The following is an 18,483-nucleotide window of genomic DNA, read 5'->3' on the forward strand; positions in this document are numbered from 1 at the left end:
CATGACACACGCCTACCAGTCTTAACACTTTAATCGCCGAAGACGCTGGGCAGCGTCTTTCCCCGCCATGCTCATTCTGCCGAAGACGCTGGACAGTGTCTTTGATATCAATATTTCAAAAATCTGTGATCGAAATCATATTTCTCCCCCGGAGACATGATATGTACTGTTGAGCCCCTCTCAACTCTCCAACGGATCGCCCAAACAGGAAGTGATGCGGATGAAGTGGTGCATATTTCGTCCGGGCACTCGCTATCGTTAGCGGGACTCCATCTTGACACACTGGACGTCGATCGGTTGCAAATAACTCGATAAACAACATGATTTGGACGTATATACTATTATACAACCTGGAAATGGATCAGATATTTCTACATCCCATAATAGGAATATTTCAGTTCCACGCTCATCGTCCAACGGCGCGAGGAAGATACGGTAAGATTCAGCGTTATTTTTTAACGTGTTCGATATAAACTGCTCTGATGATCATATCACCCACACTAGATGAATGATATAACGTTGCCCACGGAATTATAAACGACCCCCCCCCCCCATCCGGTCAACATCAGATCATACTTAGTAACTCCTAGAAGCACGTCCAGTTGACATTTTTTTTCTCGCACAGATTCCTATCAAACTGTATTTCATCATCAATATAATGCATTTGGGGCTATAAATCAAGTTCTGGAGAAAGCTGCAGAAAACGATAAAAACATACTTATACTTTAGACCGTATTTTAGTATGAATGTGTGAATGAAAAAGTATAACGTTGCTACACCCTGAACAATAGATATAGGACGTTGAATGGGCCATAGTAATGTCAATTTAGCAATACAATTTAAAAAGTTATAGCCCTGCAAAGAAGGGGAACGTCTCCATGTTAAATAGGGCTGGCGAGGGATGGTAAATTATTAATTTAAGCCTGGCGATCAAAGTGTTAATTTCGTCAGCTATTTTTTATTTTAGTTAGTAAATGTAATATCGGAAATGATCGGTATCGGAAATTAAGAGTTGGACAATATCGGTATATCGGATATCGGTAAAAAAGCCAATATCGAACATCCCTAATATTTAGTCATCACTTTCGTTGACTAAATTAACACTGACGCCTACACATGTACCTGTGACCATGACAAACGACCACATGACACACGTACCTGTGACCATGACAAACGACCACATGACACACGTACCTGTGACCATGACAAACGACCACATGACACACGTACCTGTGACCATGACAAACGACCACATGACACACGTACCTGTGACCATGACAAACGACCACATGACACACGTACCTGTGACCATGACAAACGACCACATGACACACGTACCTGTGACCATGACAAACGACCACATGACACACGTACCTGTGACCATGACAAACGACCACATGACACACGTACCTGTGACCATGACAAACGACCACATGACACACGTACCTGTGACCATGACAAACGACCACATGACACACGTACCTGTGACCATGACAAACGACCACATGACACACGTACCTGTGACCATGACAAACGACCACATGACACACGTACCTGTGACCATGACAAACGACCACATGACACACGTACCTGTGACCATGACAAACGACCACATGACACACGTACCTGTGACCATGACAAACGACCACATGACACACGTACCTGTGACCATGACAAACGACCACATGACACATGTACCTGTGACCATGACACACGACCACATGACACACGTACCTGTGACCATGACAAACGACCACATGACACACGTACCTGTGACCATGACAAACGACCACATGACACACCTACCTGCGCTCGCTCCCCGTCATACTTGTACTCGCAGGTGAAAGTCGCCTCGTCGAACCTCTTCAACACCTCCCCCACCCCTTTGGTGGGATGGGCTAGCATGGGCCTCAGAGGCACGCCTGGGGGAGGGAGGGGAGGGGGAGGGGGGGAGAGGGGGGGAGAAAGGTATGGAGGGAGATAGAGAAAGAGGTATGGAGGGAGATAAAGAGGTATGGAGGGAGATGGAGAGAGAAAGAGATAAGAGAGAAATAGGTATGGAGGGAGATAGAGGTATGGAGGGAGATAGAGGAAGAGAGAGAGAAAGAAAGAGGTATGGAGGTAGATAGAGAGGTAGGGAGGGAGATAGAGGAAGAGAGAGAGAGAGAAAGAGGTATGGAGGGAGATAGAGGTAGGGAGGGAGATAGAGGTAGGGAGGGAGATGGAGAGAGAAAGAGATAGAGAGAAATAGGTATGGAGGGAGATAGAGGTATGGAGGGAGATAGAGGAAGAGAGAGAGAAAGAAAGAGGTATGGAGGTAGATAGAGAGGTAGTGAGGAAGATAGAGGAAGAGAGAGAGATAGAAAGAGGTATGGAGGGAGATAGAGGGAGATAGAGGTGGGGAGGGGGGAGAGGGAGAGAGGTATGGAGGGAGGGAGATAGAGGAAGAGAGAGAGAGAAAGAGGTATGGAGGGAGATAGAGGTAGGGAGGGGGGGAGGGAGAGGTATGGAGGGAGAGAGAGAGAGAGAGAGAGAGAGAGAGAGAGAGGAAGGTAGGGAGAGAGTAGAAGTAAACAATGTAAAGTAAACAGATAAACAACCTGCTTCAGAACTGAGAAAGACTTTAATGCATTTTTCATAAGTCATAAACAGGTTAAGAAACTAATTAGAAGTTTGTCTGGAGTTGGAACTTTTCTTTGCTGGTTAAAAAAACAATTAGCTTATAATATATAATATGTTATACTAAATATGTTCTTCAACCCTCGAACTGTAAGTATACGTATATATATATAAAAAAAAAGAAAAACAGAAATGGAAAAAATAAATAAATAAAAACGTTCCCCTCTTGTGAGGAACCTGGGGCGCCGAGTTGTAGGTGCGCACGCTGGGCGGGGTCACATATTGTTTGTCATCTGTTTTTCAATGCGGATCTGTATGTTGGACAGGGATGATGATGATCGTCTCTGCTGGATTTCTATCAGTTTTGATGGACAGAAAAGCTGGGAGGTAATTAGGGGTGGGGTGGGGAAATCGATAATAATATATTGCGATACTTTGTGTGCAGATATACAAGACTCTGCGCCATCTAACCCGCCTGGTTAAGCAGCTCGCGATTCCTCAGGAAATGGCAGGGAGATATTGGTCCAAATATGAAGGCAACATCAACATGTATTTATTCTCTCTCCCCCTGTGTGTATGTGTGTGTGTGTGTGTGTGTGTGTGTGTGTGTGAGTGAGTTTTTTAAAGTTGAAACTTATAAGTTCAGTCTAGTGTTTTTGATTTAACGTTCCACTGTGATAACTTTTTGATCAAACAGAATAATCATCTCTTTTGTTATTGTCAGCTCTTTGTTGTATGTTTTTACAGCGCAATAAATTAATTGGGTTTTTTGTGATACAAAAGCCTCTGTTCCTCTCCTCCCTTTAATGGAAACCCTGTGTGGGGATTTTAAACTCAACGTTAAGCTGTAAGAGTGTCTCTCACATCATAATAACAGAGCCCCACTGCAGCTCACCTGGAAGGTGTCGGTGTTATGTATATTATATATGGCCCCTGGGTAAAGTCGTGCAGCATGCATCGTTAACAAACAGCTCAGAGCTTTTCAAGGTCTCTGGCTCAAAACAAGCTCATCAAAAATCATCTTGGTTAATAAGACAGATTGAAAAGTATCCGCCCGATTTGTACAAGTGATGGTTTATATATATATATATATATTTATTTTTAAAGGTGGCTCAACATTAACTTGCTAGATAAAACAGATGATATTTTTTATTGCAGATGCTAACAACGTTTTCTGTTGGGGACATAATTTGCAGTTGAAAAGAGGTAATAAAAGGAAATATATCGCAGTGATATTACAATATGGTGACATTATGGTATCGTGGGTTAGTGAGGGAACAACTCCCTCTGGCAGATAAGTCAACGTTTGTTTTGGACAGAAACACGTCTGTAGCAGAGCTCTCGTTCCTGCATCATTAGATTGAATAGTAGGTTATATTAAAAACAAACTAAATGCATCATTAGGTTCACTAGTAGTAGTAGGTTATAATTAAAAACAAACTAAATGCATCATTAGATTGAATAGTAGGTTATATTCAAAACAAACTAAATGCATCATTAGGTTCACTAGTAGGTTCTACTTAACCCATTCTCTGCCACCACTTTGATCATCCTAAATCATCCTCTGCCAGCGCTATTTGTCTATGGAGATGTTCACCTTCTTTGCAGGGCTATAACTTTTTAAATTGTATTGCTAAATTGACATTACTATGGCCCATTCAACATCAATTATCTATCGTTCAGGATGTAGGAACGTTTTACTTTTTCATTCACACATTCATACAAAAATACCGTCTAGAGCAGGGGTAGGCAACCTTAGGCACGCGTGCCTGCATAGGCACACGGGGGCATTTGCATAGGCACAGGGGGCAGCAGTAAAAAAAAATAAAAAAAATAAATAAATAAAAAAAATTTGCTTTGAAATATTATAGTGAAATATTTTGCACTGTTGTCGCATTTATCTTGTTGAAATCCTCCAACAGGTTCTTTTTACTACCACATATTTAATTGAGACCCTTTATTTGTTTATTATTTCAATTTAGCTGGAAATACATTGCTACATCATTCAGTAACATTTGCAGAGCCTTATAACAAAAACATTATTACGGTCACCATTGTGACCAGTGGGATTAATGAACAAAAGCCATTTTTTTTACTCAAAATGTGAGTATTACCAAGTCAACTTGTGTTCTTAAAACAATGACAATAAACATAGTTTTATTAGGTTGAAATAATGTGGTTGTGTACTTATTTTTCTGGATTATTATGGATTGAAAACCTTAATGCACAGTGTTGTGAAGGATCAGATTAAACCGAATATATATATTTATTTATGGATATATATTTAATAGTATTTGTATATCGTTTGATATCCCCTGTATATTCCTTGTACAATATGCACTGAATATCCCTTTAGTCTACTAACAGCCCATAATAGTTTCATTCTACCATTGGACGAGAACCTGGCGCCAGCAGCCATGCCCCTTGGTTCAAGTTCAATCGTGCCGACCAACATGTCGTGGCAAGCCCGGTTCCGCGTAGGAATACGTCTGGCGAAATACGAATGGTACTATTTGTTCACAGCGCATATATATATGGCGCAAGTAAAGTAGAACTTTCTTTTAGTCCATTAGTCCTTTACCCTCCGACCTAGTAACAGACCTGAAGCCTCACCCACGACGCACGTGTGGTGTAGTAAGGCCTACTTGGCCTCAGAATAGGCATTGAGACATCGTGTGGATTAATAGTTGAATTGTCATAGTTTGGCACTATACCGTCGAGTTGGACGTATTTCTATTAAGTTAATAATAGTCTATTATGTATGGTGCATCGTTCGGTTAGAGTTATAAAGTGAGCAGTACCCCCATCGTTCCTGGCGTTATCTGGAGTCTTAACCAGGCTGGGCAGACCACGTGTGGTGCTTGCATCCGAGGAGCTCCGGGCCAGGACGAGTGGACCTGTACATTGGATTACTTTACCCGGACGACGGCGAGCCTTCCACGGCTTGGATTATCTACATGCTTTGGGTGCTTTGATTATTCCATGGATAACGGCCAACACTGCTGAGTGTTGGAACTACCCCCCCGAGAGGAGTCCAGGTGAGACGGCGCTCTACCCCGAGTGAGGTCGCCTCACGTCTCTTCGTTGTGGACCGGCAGCTACCGTCCACCAGAGGGTCCAGCTGTATTCATCTGTGGACCGAGGTTCTGTGGGCACCGTGTTCAGCACTCTGAATTCTCCCAAGAAATCGTCGGCCAGATGGGATACCGCCAGCGGCTCTTCTAACCCCCCCCCCTACTGTCTTACAACCAGCGGGACCCCCCCCCCCCCTTTAGTGTATCCAGCTATAATCATTTAAGTACCATCGCTATAGTTCCCTAAAGAACCAGGTTGTATACTTGCTCCCTGCGTAACCAGAGATTGGACATTCAATGTTGATTTACCTACGAATACTCATTTGCCTTACAAGTGCATTTCAAATCATAAATGTCATTAAGTGAACGTTGTATATACCCTTTGCTATATAAAATATTCGATTTATACATTTGTGTGGACTTCGTTTCATCAGGTGGGAAAGTGTTCATCATATCTATATCATGTACTGGATGGCCAGAAGTTAAAGTACAAGCGGTAGTGGTTTAATAATACCATACTTATCAATACAGTCAGGGAATTGTACCCCTCAGTTACAATTGGTCCTTCGAGCCGGAGGGTAACTAGTGTAATATTAATATAGTGTTATTAATATTGAAATGGCCTATGATGAACACTCCACGAAACGGTCCTCCTAACGTAGAACGCCCGCAGCGCAGACGACAGCCACCTCAGTACTTAGAGGATTACGCTGTCAGTCAACTACCTAGCCTTCGACAAACGGTAAACGCGGTAAAAGTAGAAAGTAAAATTATGTCTGACCTTAACGACCAGGTTTCCCCGACCACAGAGGCCCTAGTGGGTTCTAATGTAACTGACCAAGCTCACGGTGGGGACCAGGAGGGAGCTGACATGCCTTTACCCCCCGCCAATACCGAAGAAGTAGTCCCCGACCAGCCCCGGGAGGAAGACAACCCTACAGAGAGAGAACTCTGCACGGAAGAAGAGGAGGAGAGCGCCGAGGAAATAGAGCTCCAGGACTCCCCAACGAGTACACCCAGGAGCGGCTCACCTCTACAACCGTCTTCCCCCAGCGAAGCGGAGAGGATGCTACAACAGGCGTTCCTCGTCAGCCTGACAGCCTCTACCGAACGCGATCGACTTCAGGGTGAACGCGATCGACTCCAAGCACAGATGCTTATCGAGCGCGAACAACTCCAAGCGCAGCAACGGAGCGAAGAAGAGCGCATACGCCTGGAGATGAGACGCCTTCAGACGGAAGAGAATATGGCAAGAGACCGGGCCGACGCACAGCGCGCCGCTGCCGGTGCCCAAAGAGAAGCAGATCTCACCAAGCGCGAAGCCGAGCGCGACAAGTTACAAGCGCAACTAATGGAGCAGCTGATCCTCAAGGCAACACCCTCTCCCTCCGCCAGGGGTTCAAGGAACTCGTCGAGACAACAGTCAAGGGCAGCGTCTCCTAACCGAGCAAGCGACCCTGAACTTGACCAACAGACCAAGCCTATACCCCCCGCAGACCCCCTTCCCAGACCGGTCCAAGCGAGACCCAGCTACAAGGAAGGAGCGGCATACACTGCGGAGAAGCTAAATAAACGACTACAGGATCTAGAGGACCTGATAGAAGAAGAAGAGGGAGAGGAGGAGAACCAAGCCCGACGACAGCACAGTACTCCACCGGACCAGGAGGTCCAGTACAGCCCAGGCTATACCCCCGCGGCGCTGCGCTACAGACCCCCGACTCTATTCACGGGTGAGCACGACGCACGACCAGCCCCGAGGAATAGCACCTGGACCAGCGGGCCATGGTACCCTGTCGGTACCAGCCCACAGAGAGGCGCAAGAGGAGACTCGCCTAGGAGGTCTCTCCCCCAACGCTCGCCGATGTATCAGCCATCCACGGCGTCATACATTGCCACGCCGACGTTTCCAGACTTCACCTATGAGAATCGAGCACAGTACACGGAGCTCCGGATGTGCTTAGAGACAATGATGGTGGATGTCGTTGATGAACGTCACAAGTATGCAATATTACTGAAGCACCTGAAAGTACCGCGAGCGCACAATATAGCGCTAGCCTATGCCACCTCTACGACCCCATACACCGCGGCTCTAGCAGCGCTGGACCAGAGATATGGACGTATATGGGATTACGTAATCCAAGAGATAAGGCATATTGATCGCCTACCCCCAGCAACAGACAATCGCTCATTAGACGACCTGTCAATCAAAGTGCAGTCCCTGGTAGGGATGCTGGGAGCGCAACGGGAAAAGGGCATGCATGAGCTATACGCCAACTCTAACGTCGAGAGGATTTTAGAGAAGCTGCCACCCGCAAGACAAGAGCGTTTTAGGCGGCAGAGAGACCACCGTGATCCTAACGGTCCCGAACCATCCCTCCTCGATCTAGCCGACTTCCTGGCGAGAGAAGTCAGCAGCTTACGACTGGATACGTTCGTGCGGAGCACGCCAAGCTCCAGAGAGGGACCCAGGAGAATAAACGATGGAAGAAGATCGGTGACTGTCATGCACCAATCAGAGTCAGTACCGAGCAGTAAGAGCCACAGTACCCCCTCGAGAAAAGAGAAGTGGAAGATGGCGTGCCCCTACTGTGAGAAGGAACACTGGCTGTCACAATGTGACCTGTTCACAAAGATGAATGCAGAAGAAGTGAGTCAATGGATAAAGTCCAACAGGCGCTGTTACCGATGTGCGCGCAGTCACATGGCAGCCGAATGCCGCCTAAAGAAAAGGTGCAGTCGGTGTGACGGAGCCCATCTAGATATACTACACGACAGTAACAGAAGAAGGCCTGCACCTGCACCATCGAGCGGCACCAGGGCAAGTGTCATGTACATTGACCCCGCCAGCAGCAGCGGCGCCCAAGTGCTCTTAAAGGTAGTCCGTGTGACATTGAGCTACCAAGATAAAGTCATGGACACTTACGCCGTCCTTGATGACGGGTCAGAGAAGACCCTTCTGCTCGCGTCCGCTGCGGCCCAGCTGGGACTGCGGGGGAGCGAGAACCAAATGACGATTCGGACAATAAGAAGAGATTTAAAGACGATAAAAGGCGAGAATGTCTCCTTCACTATCGCAGCAAGCGGGCAGCCAGAGCGACGGTATAGGATTACAAATGCTTTCACCAGCCAAGAAATAGGACTCTCGCAGTACACCTACCCCATCGCCAAGCTGATGGATAAATATGTGCACCTGCGTCAACTACCTATCCCGCTCATAGACGGCGCCACCCCGACCCTGCTGATAGGCTCCGACCATGCAGACCTCATCGTCCCGATTGACCGGGTCCATACAGGACCCCGAGGCTGTCCTGCAGCAGTCGAGACCCGCCTAGGGTGGACACTACAAGACCCCCTCGCTAAATCTCTCAACCGAACAGCAGCCACTAGCTGCCTCCACTCCAGAACGACAGAAGAAGACACCACTCTCCTGCAGCAGGTCGAGAGGCTATGGACACTAGAGACAATGCCCTTTAAGAACGAAAAGAAAGACATTCGTTCTAAAGAAGACATTTACGCCATCAACCTACTCGAGCAAGGGACAAAGAGAGTCACAGTCGGCGGAGTGATGAGATACGCAACTCCACTCCTGAGGCGAGAGGGAATGCCCACCTTTCACGCAAAGAAAGACGCCACGGAGCGGTATCTATTGAACACAGAGCGGCGCCTAGCCAAAGACCCCGCTCAAGAGAGTGTGTACCGCGCTGAGATTGAGAAGCTAATCACAGCGGGACACGTGACAAAGATTGACATTAAAGAGGCCAATCAGACGACCGAATCATGGTACGTGCCGCACCACAAGGTCCACCACAACGGCAAGGATCGCATTGTGTTTAACTGCAGCTACCAGATCGGATCCCAAAATCTGAATAAAGAGCTCTTGCCCGGCCCCACACTCTGCCCCTCTCTACTAGGCGTGCTACTACGCTTCCGCCAGGACAAGGTGGCTATCAGCGGGGATATCAAAGGGATGTTCCTGCAGGTGAGACTAGTGGAGGAGGACAAGCCCCTGCTGCGGTTCCTATGGAGAGAGAAGATCGGAGATGAGCACCCAGCCATCTACCAGTGGGAAGTCCTCCCCTTCGGAACCACATGCAGCCCGTGCTGTGCTACATTTGCACTACAGAAACACGTCGCAGAGGACCCAGCAGCAGATGAAGAGGTCCGACACAGTGTGAAGAACAGTTTCTACGTGGACAACTGTTTACAAAGCGTTTCGACTCAAGAAGAAGCCGAGGCTCTCCTAATCAAGCTACGCGCCTCCCTGATCAAAGGCGGCTTTGATCTCAGGCAGTGGGCCAGCAGTGACCCGCACGTATTGCGCAGCCTCTCCCCCGCGGACAAGGCTGCCAGCAGCGAGACCTGGATGGCGACCATCCCAGGAGAAGCCCAAGAAATGACACTAGGACTAGTCTGGCGCTTCAAAACAGACTCGCTCCACTATAGACACAAACCCCTGACCACGGAGCAGGGAAGGTCGACGGCGATACCGACCACCAGACGGAGTGTGTACAGAACACTCGCCAGACAATATGACCCGTTGGGATGTATTCTACCTTACACCACCAGGGCAAAGATGATTGTACGAGCACTATGGGACAAGGACCAGGGCTGGGACGACCCAATACCCGCACACCTTGCCTCCACATGGAGAGAGTGGGAGACGGAACTCCGCTCACTCCCAGGCGTCAATATACGCCGTAGCTACTTCCCACCCACGGTGAGGCCAGAGACATGCAAGATGGATCTACACGTCTTCAGTGACGCCTCCGAAGTAGCCTATGGATCGGTGGCCTACTTGCGTGCCCAAGAGAAGGGAGGAGAGATACACACTGCTTTCATCCTGGCTCGCTCAAGAATAGCCCCACGAAAGCAACAATCTATCCCGCGTCTAGAGCTCTGCGCAGCCCTAGCAGGAGCGCATCTAGCCACGTTAATCCAACGTGAACTCACCATTCCGGTGCACAGAACAATCTTGTGGTCAGATTCCACGACAGTACTCACATGGATCAAGTCTGATTCATGCAGATACAAGGTCTTCGTGGGAGTCAGAGTCACCGAGATTCAAGAGTTAACAGAAGCAGCGAGCTGGCGGTATGTGGACACCAAACACAACCCAGCTGACGTCATCACCCGGGGAATGTCCCTGGATGACCTCACCCGTCGCAACATCTACAGTGACGGACCAGAATTCCTCAAGCTCCCGGAAGAAGAGTGGCCTACGCCCACCCCACGGGAAGCAAGTAAAGAGGAGGCGGATAACAAGAAACCTATGTTCTGTGGACTGAGCACAGTCGCCTCCACAGACCCCAACATAGATGATTGCATTACCCTACAGAGTGCGCAGCTAAAGACATTCCTGTGGCACCACCCAGAGATTCAGTCCACCACTGACATCTCAGCAGCTGACTACGAAGAAGCAGAACTTCTTCTACTACAACGAGCCCAGAGAGACTCGTTCCCCGATGAGCTAGACTGTCTACAGGGAGGAAAGCCCGTCCCATCAGACAGCAGACTGCTCCACCTGGCACCCGAGAGCGACGCCCATAATCTCATCAGAGTGGGTGGTCGCCTGCGGAGAGCCCCCGATCTACCGGATGACATTAAGTACCCGATAGTCTTGAACAGCCGACACAAGGTCACAGAGCTGATCATAAAGAAATACGACGAGGATGTACACCACGCAGGAGCAGAGAGAGTCTTCGCGGAGATCAGACGTCGCTATTGGATACTTCAAGGAAGAGAAGCGGTGCGACGCTTCCAGCGAACCTGTCTAGACTGCCGAAAGTGGCGCGCGCAGCCCAGCATACCCCGGATGGCTGACTTACCTCCCTGTCGCCTCCGACTCGGCGACAAGCCATTCCACTCCACAGGCATGGACTGTTTTGGCCCGTTGTATATAAAGAGAGGAAGAGGAACCGAGAAGCGGTGGGGTATTGTATTCAAATGCATGACCACCAGAGCGATCCATATCGAACTCCTTCCGACCATGAGCACAGACTCATTCCTTATGGCCTTCCGAAGATTCACATCACGGAAAGGAAAACCGTCTACATTGTTGTCTGATCACGGGACAAACTTCAAAGGCGGAAAAAGAGAGCTGAGAGAGAGCTTCCAAGCTATGGGCCCAGAACTTAAGACCCACCTCGCTCCATCCCAGATTGACTTCCAGTTTAATCCCCCGAACGCACCCCACTTCGGTGGAACCTGGGAACGAGAAGTACGTTCTATAAAGACAGCCCTGTACGCCGTGCTTGGGGCCCAGACTGTGGCGGAAGAAGTCCTAATGACAGTCCTCACGGAGATCGAGGGAGTATTGAACTCAAAGCCCCTCGGTTACGTCTCAAGTGATGTAGCAGATGTCGACCCAGTCACCCCCAACACACTCTTAATGGGGCGGCTGGACCCCGCGCTACCCCAGACAATGTACAGGCCTGAAGAAGCGAACGGCCGAAGAATGTGGAGGTACAGTCAAGTGCTAGCTGACAAGTTTTGGAACAGCTTCCTACTCCACTACCTACCGTCTCTACAGACCCGCCAGAAGTGGGTAAAAGAGAGAGACAATTTGACAGAAGGAACAGTCGTCATGATTATCGACCAGTCACTACCCAGAGCTATGTGGCCGGCTGGCCGCGTAAGCAAAGTGATCACCGGTGCCGATGGCAAGGTCCGAGCAGCTGAAGTGCTCGTCCAAGGGCGAACATACACACGACCCGTGGCGAGGCTAATAGAACTGCCCAGACTCCCAGACACTATCGATGACGACCATGACCCCATGACTTTGTGAGTTGACTGACCCTTACAGCGGACCTTGAGTGGTAGACAGTGCGGTTAATCTGTCTCTGCTTAGCTAATTAGGTGGGACTAATTAGGGGGCGGCTGTTGTGAAGGATCAGATTAAACCGAATATATATATTTATTTATGGATATATATTTAATAGTATTTGTATATCGTTTGATATCCCCTGTATATTCCTTGTACAATATGCACTGAATATCCCTTTAGTCTACTAACAGCCCATAATAGTTTCATTCTACCATTGGACGAGAACCTGGCGCCAGCAGCCATGCCCCTTGGTTCAAGTTCAATCGTGCCGACCAACATGTCGTGGCAAGCCCGGTTCCGCGTAGGAATACGTCTGGCGAAATACGAATGGTACTATTTGTTCACAGCGCATATATATATGGCGCAAGTAAAGTAGAACTTTCTTTTAGTCCATTAGTCCTTTACCCTCCGACCTAGTAACAGACGTGAAGCCTCACCCACGACGCACGTGTGGTGTAGTAAGGCCTACTTGGCCTCAGAATAGGCATTGAGACATCGTGTGGATTAATAGTTGAATTGTCATAGTTTGGCACTATACCGTCGAGTTGGACGTATTTCTATTAAGTTAATAATAGTCTATTATGTATGGTGCATCGTTCGGTTAGAGTTATAAAGTGAGCAGTACCCCCATCGTTCCTGGCGTTATCTGGAGTCTTAACCAGGCTGGGCAGACCACGTGTGGTGCTTGCATCCGAGGAGCTCCGGGCCAGGACGAGTGGACCTGTACATTGGATTACTTTACCCGGACGACGGCGAGCCTTCCACGGCTTGGATTATCTACATGCTTTGGGTGCTTTGATTATTCCATGGATAACGGCCAACACTGCTGAGTGTTGGAACTACCCCCCCGAGAGGAGTCCAGGTGAGACGGCGCTCTACCCCGAGTGAGGTCGCCTCACGTCTCTTTGTTGTGGACCGGCAGCTACCGTCCACCAGAGGGTCCAGCTGTATTCATCTGTGGACCGAGGTTCTGTGGGCACCGTGTTCAGCACTCTGAATTCTCCCAAGAAATCGTCGGCCAGATGGGATACCGCCAGCGGCTCTTCTAACCCCCCCCCCCTACTGTCTTACAACCAGCGGGACCCCCCCCCCCCTTTAGTGTATCCAGCTATAATCATTTAAGTACCATCGCTATAGTTCCCTAAAGAACCAGGTTGTATACTTGCTCCCTGCGTAACCAGAGATTGGACATTCAATGTTGATTTACCTACGAATACTCATTTGCCTTACAAGTGCATTTCAAATCATAAATGTCATTAAGTGAACGTTGTATATACCCTTTGCTATATAAAATATTCGATTTATACATTTGTGTGGACTTCGTTTCATCAGGTGGGAAAGTGTTCATCATATCTATATCATGTACTGGATGGCCAGAAGTTAAAGTACAAGCGGTAGTGGTTTAATAATACCATACTTATCAATACAGTCAGGGAATTGTACCCCTCAGTTACACACATTAACTGAACTCAATATTTTTAAGTTCTGGTAACTTATTATTATTTATTTTTTTACAGTGTAGTCTTGCGATCAATCAAAACTTATTTACACGATATACCTCACATTCACCCTCCATTCACATCCTGGCGTTCTTCTGGTGTTCTCCATTAGGCCTGTAGGTGGAGCTATGACAGCACACGTACAGTACACACACCGATGGTGTGTGATGTGTCCAAAAATGAATGGGCAAATGTGAGTGAAATGGTCGCACTGTATGCAGCTGTTTGTCTGCATTGCATCCCCCCCCCCCCCCCCGACTCAGATTTAGGGTTGATACAACCATCATAATAATATTGTTAATAATAACAATAATGATGTAATAATGTAAAAATTATCATTAAAAATACCTGATTATGAGAAAAAATATTTACGATGCATGGAATATTGTTGAGGCACACTAGTTACAACTATATTTCAAACAGGCACTCCATGTCAAAAAGGTTGCTGACCCCTGGTCTAGAGTATAATATGTTTTTATCGTTTTCTGCAGTATTTCATAGAACGTGAGATATAGGCATAAATGCATATATTAGATTATCAAAGGCAGTTTGATACCTATCAACGTTATATAAAAAATTTCAACTGTACATGGTCCTAAACGTCATGACTGGTCATCGGCGGGTGAACGGAGGGGGGGGGGGGTCGTTTATAATCGAAAATGATAAAGAAAAACGCTGAAACTCACCCCAGTCTCCTCGTAGCGTTGGGCGATGGGAGTGGAGCAAACAGAGCCCAATTATGGGATGTTGATCGATACGATCCATTTCCGGTTTGTATATTACTAATACACGTCCAAATCATGTTGATTATTGAGTTATGACAAAGATCCATATCGACGGTGTCTGTATTGAGCCCCGGGACGATAAGCGAGTGGCCGGACGAAAATAGGGGACGGACCGAGCTACAATGGGCACTTCCGGTTTAGCAACTCGCCGATCGGCCACCAGGTGGCGGTATTGAAGCGTTGCAGAGTTGTGATGGCTCAGACAGCATCACCCAAGACTCCGTGGGTGAAATATGAATACCATGACGAAAATATGAAATATTGATCTCAAAAACGCCTTACGGAGTTATTGGCAGACAACGCATGGCGGAGAAACCCGCCTTAACACGTGATTGGCGGAGAATGGGTTAAAAACAAAACAGACGCATCATTTGGTTCACTAGCAGGTTCTAATTAAAAACAAACCAAACTCCATCTCCGCGTGGCCGCTCCCAGACCCCAAGTTCAGAATTTCCGGATTCAACAGGAGTTCGACACTGACAAAATGATGACACAAGCGCTCAAATTATTTGGCGTGGCTTTGGGTGCACTTTAGAGAACGTTTAAGTGCTTTTTGTACAGACAGTGGCCGCATTACTCTACATGAGATTCGTGGCCAACTAGCAGGGTGTGTGGTGTGAAGAACAGCATGTCCTGAACGGAGAAAGGACTCTACCTCTCGTTGGTGAGAAAGGAATAGAGTTCTCTCTCTCTCTCTCGCTCTCTGAGAGACACTGAAAACAGTTGCAGTAGAGGCATGGTAGAGCCCTGCTGATGTCTATGGGTTCCAGACTACAGGCTGTCATTGACTGCAAAGGATTTGCAACAAAGTATAAAAAGTGACCATTTTATTTATGATTGTTAGTTTGTCCAATTACTTTTGGTCCCTTAACCCCTTGAGGTTGACGGGGCTTTTTGGACCTGTGGGCGGAGAACAAAGGGATTTAGAATGACTCATAAATGCTCTGGAAGTCGCGCTTTTCAGAAATCTGTAAAAATAGAAAAATGACAATTTCGAGTGCTTTGACATGTACTATATATGTCTCCTTACTTGCTAAACAAAATACGACTTGTAAATACGTTTAATTCTTGCTAGATGGTATGCTTGTAATTATCTCCGTTTGCCAGAGAACTACAGCGTGTCACGAAACGCACATACACGCACGCGCGCACACACACACACAAGAGAAGTGTGTGCGCTGTGAATAGGTGTTAGACCCCGCAGAGGTGAGAGGTATCAGAGACCAGTCTATGACGTCGCGCTAAAACATTAACTACTTGCTTTTTATGTGCAAGGAATGAAGGAAGAGGTGGACTGCATTATTATTATTATCATTCTCGAGAATACACGCGGACCCGACGGAACGTAGAGTAGAGCACACACACACACACACACAGAAGGAATTTCTTGTACAGTATTGTACAGTGGGTGACAATATTGTCACAAGGAAAGATGAAATTACATACCTAGGTTTCATAGTTCAAAGTTGCAAGCCATTCTGAAGAAGGTGTGTTCACACCGAAACGTCATGATTACAGGCTGCCAATAAATTTGGAAAAACCTGGAGTGTGTGCCTGGACATTGTTTCCCTATTTTTAAATAAAAAAAAGTCAACCAACGAACTAGATTCTTGTACCGGATCTCCTCTCTGGTAAACAAGAATACCCTGAAGGCTTATGGCGGCACACAATGTGATATTTCACCTGCCCCGGGACGTGCACAATTGCCCTTTGGCCAATTATATTATGACCCCGTCTTCTTACATTTACATCTAGTCATTTAGCTGACGCTTTTATCCAAAGCGACTTACAAGTTCTGTACAACAAGCCATCAGGAAGGGCACAACTCTATCAGCTGAGTAACAATGTTCATCAAAGTGTTGAGTGCTAGAATGTTCGATTATGACATACTGTGACATCACAAATGTTCTAGAATGTTCTTGCATTCATTCAACATGCATTCTCATAAATATTACGATCAGATCTGTTTTGTACTTGATGATACATTTGAAATTGGTTTGGTTATGATCATGTTATTTAGGAATTGCCCTAGTGCATGCATGAATCTCCACCAGGCCACAGCCACACTCTCTCTCTCTCTCTAAATAAGACAAGACCAGTCAACTTCTAATTTTAATCTGTTCAGATGTTCTGTTGTGTGTGGGTGTGGGTGTGTGTGGGTGTGTGTGTGTGTGTGTGTGTGTGTGTGTGTGCGTGTGATTTTCAATTGCAAATATATCACTTATAGTGAAATACCAGAGCCAATGGCCAATGATTAGGTATGCAGATGCAGTTTCTTTTCTTTCTCTCTGTGAATACTTAGTCCCATTCAGCCCCTAATTGTTGCTGTACATACTGTCCCAATGTGTCCCATACAACAACCACAAATTGTTATTGGTTTGCTTCTTTTTCTTACAGTACTATATATACTGTACTTTACTGTATATACTGTACCATCCACTGTACTGACACATCTCAATATAAGTAATCATGGTATGCTGCAAAAGGGGCATTAGCACCCTGCAATACAGTACATGGTAATGTGATATGGTACAGTACTGTAAATACCATCTCTCTCTCTCTCTCTCTCTCTCTCTCTTGATCAATGCTAACAAGCTAATAGCTGGATGCAGTCTCGACCACGTAAACTGAGTTAATTCTCTCTCTCTCTCTCTCTCTCTCTAAAATACACTATACTGTAAACACAGAAAATCATGTATGTTGGGTATTGTATGGATACAATACCCAACTATGTAGTGGCCGCTTGTCGCTAGGCTAGGCCTCCTGCTGGGTCCATTCACTGGAATAACAAAGGAACGACTGGGCTTTTGCTCCAGGTGTGAATGGTTCTAGTGACATTGATCACATTGAATTCTGGGAGTGTAGTTCTTTCATCAGATAGCTGAATGAACTTGGATCAAGTTCAAGTCCTATCCTAAAAAAGGATTTTACCAGAATGTTTGATAGGACATTGATTGAAAACTATCGTCTCAAATTTGACAATTGATGGCTTATTTTGAAGGTATGAATCTGTAATTTTACATTATGTAACAAAAAAAAAAGGAAAATTCTGAGAAGGTGGAGCTAGTTACTTTAGACCTTGAAGGGTTAAAAGAGGGGGGGGGGCACATCTAGAAACTAACATTCCCCTCAAATTAAAGCTGAAAGTCTGCATATTGATCGTTTCATTTCAAGTCCATTATGGTGGTGTACAGAGCAGATTTATTTTATTTTATTGTGTCAATGTCCAAATATTTATGAACCTGACTATCGGGTCTGTATCTTTTTTTATAATCTTAAAAAATATATATATAATAATTGTGAAAAACATGAAACGTTGATTACGTTGCAGATTATCAACTGCCGTTTGTTGCCGATACACGCTATATTTAAAATTTCAACTGTACATGATCCTAAACGTTATGACTCATAATGCGCGGATGAACGGGGGGGGGGGGGGGGTCGTTTATAATTCCATGATCGTCAGTAAATGCTTTATGTAGTATGGGTGATATATTGATCAGAGCAGTTTGCATTAATAATAATAAACAATCACGCTGAAAATGACGTCAGTGTCCTCTTACCGTTCGCCGATGAGACTGGAGGAAAAAGATCCCACTTATTTGACGTGGATCGACTAGATCCATTTCCGATTTGTATAATAATAATAAACGCCCAAATCATAATGATTATTGAGTTATAGC

The 18,483-nt window shown here is 46.3% G+C and overlaps 1 protein-coding gene across 2 annotated transcripts in view; it reads right to left on the reverse strand.

Annotated features, from left to right (window-relative positions):
• The window catches only part of lig1 (ligase I, DNA, ATP-dependent), a 161,744-nt gene that overhangs the window by 37,952 nt on the left and 105,309 nt on the right, over window positions 1–18,483 (reverse strand). For both annotated transcript variants that reach the window (XM_084327323.1, XM_084327322.1), the window contains exon 17: window positions 1,807–1,922. In XM_084327323.1, coding sequence (XP_084183449.1) covers window positions 1,807–1,922 — 116 coding nt within the window. The remainder of the gene's footprint in view (window positions 1–1,806; window positions 1,923–18,483) is intronic.

This window comes from Notolepis coatsorum (assembly GCF_963971535.1).
Source record: "Notolepis coatsorum genome assembly, chromosome: 13".
NCBI classification, from domain to species: Eukaryota; Metazoa; Chordata; class Actinopteri; order Aulopiformes; family Paralepididae; genus Notolepis; species Notolepis coatsorum.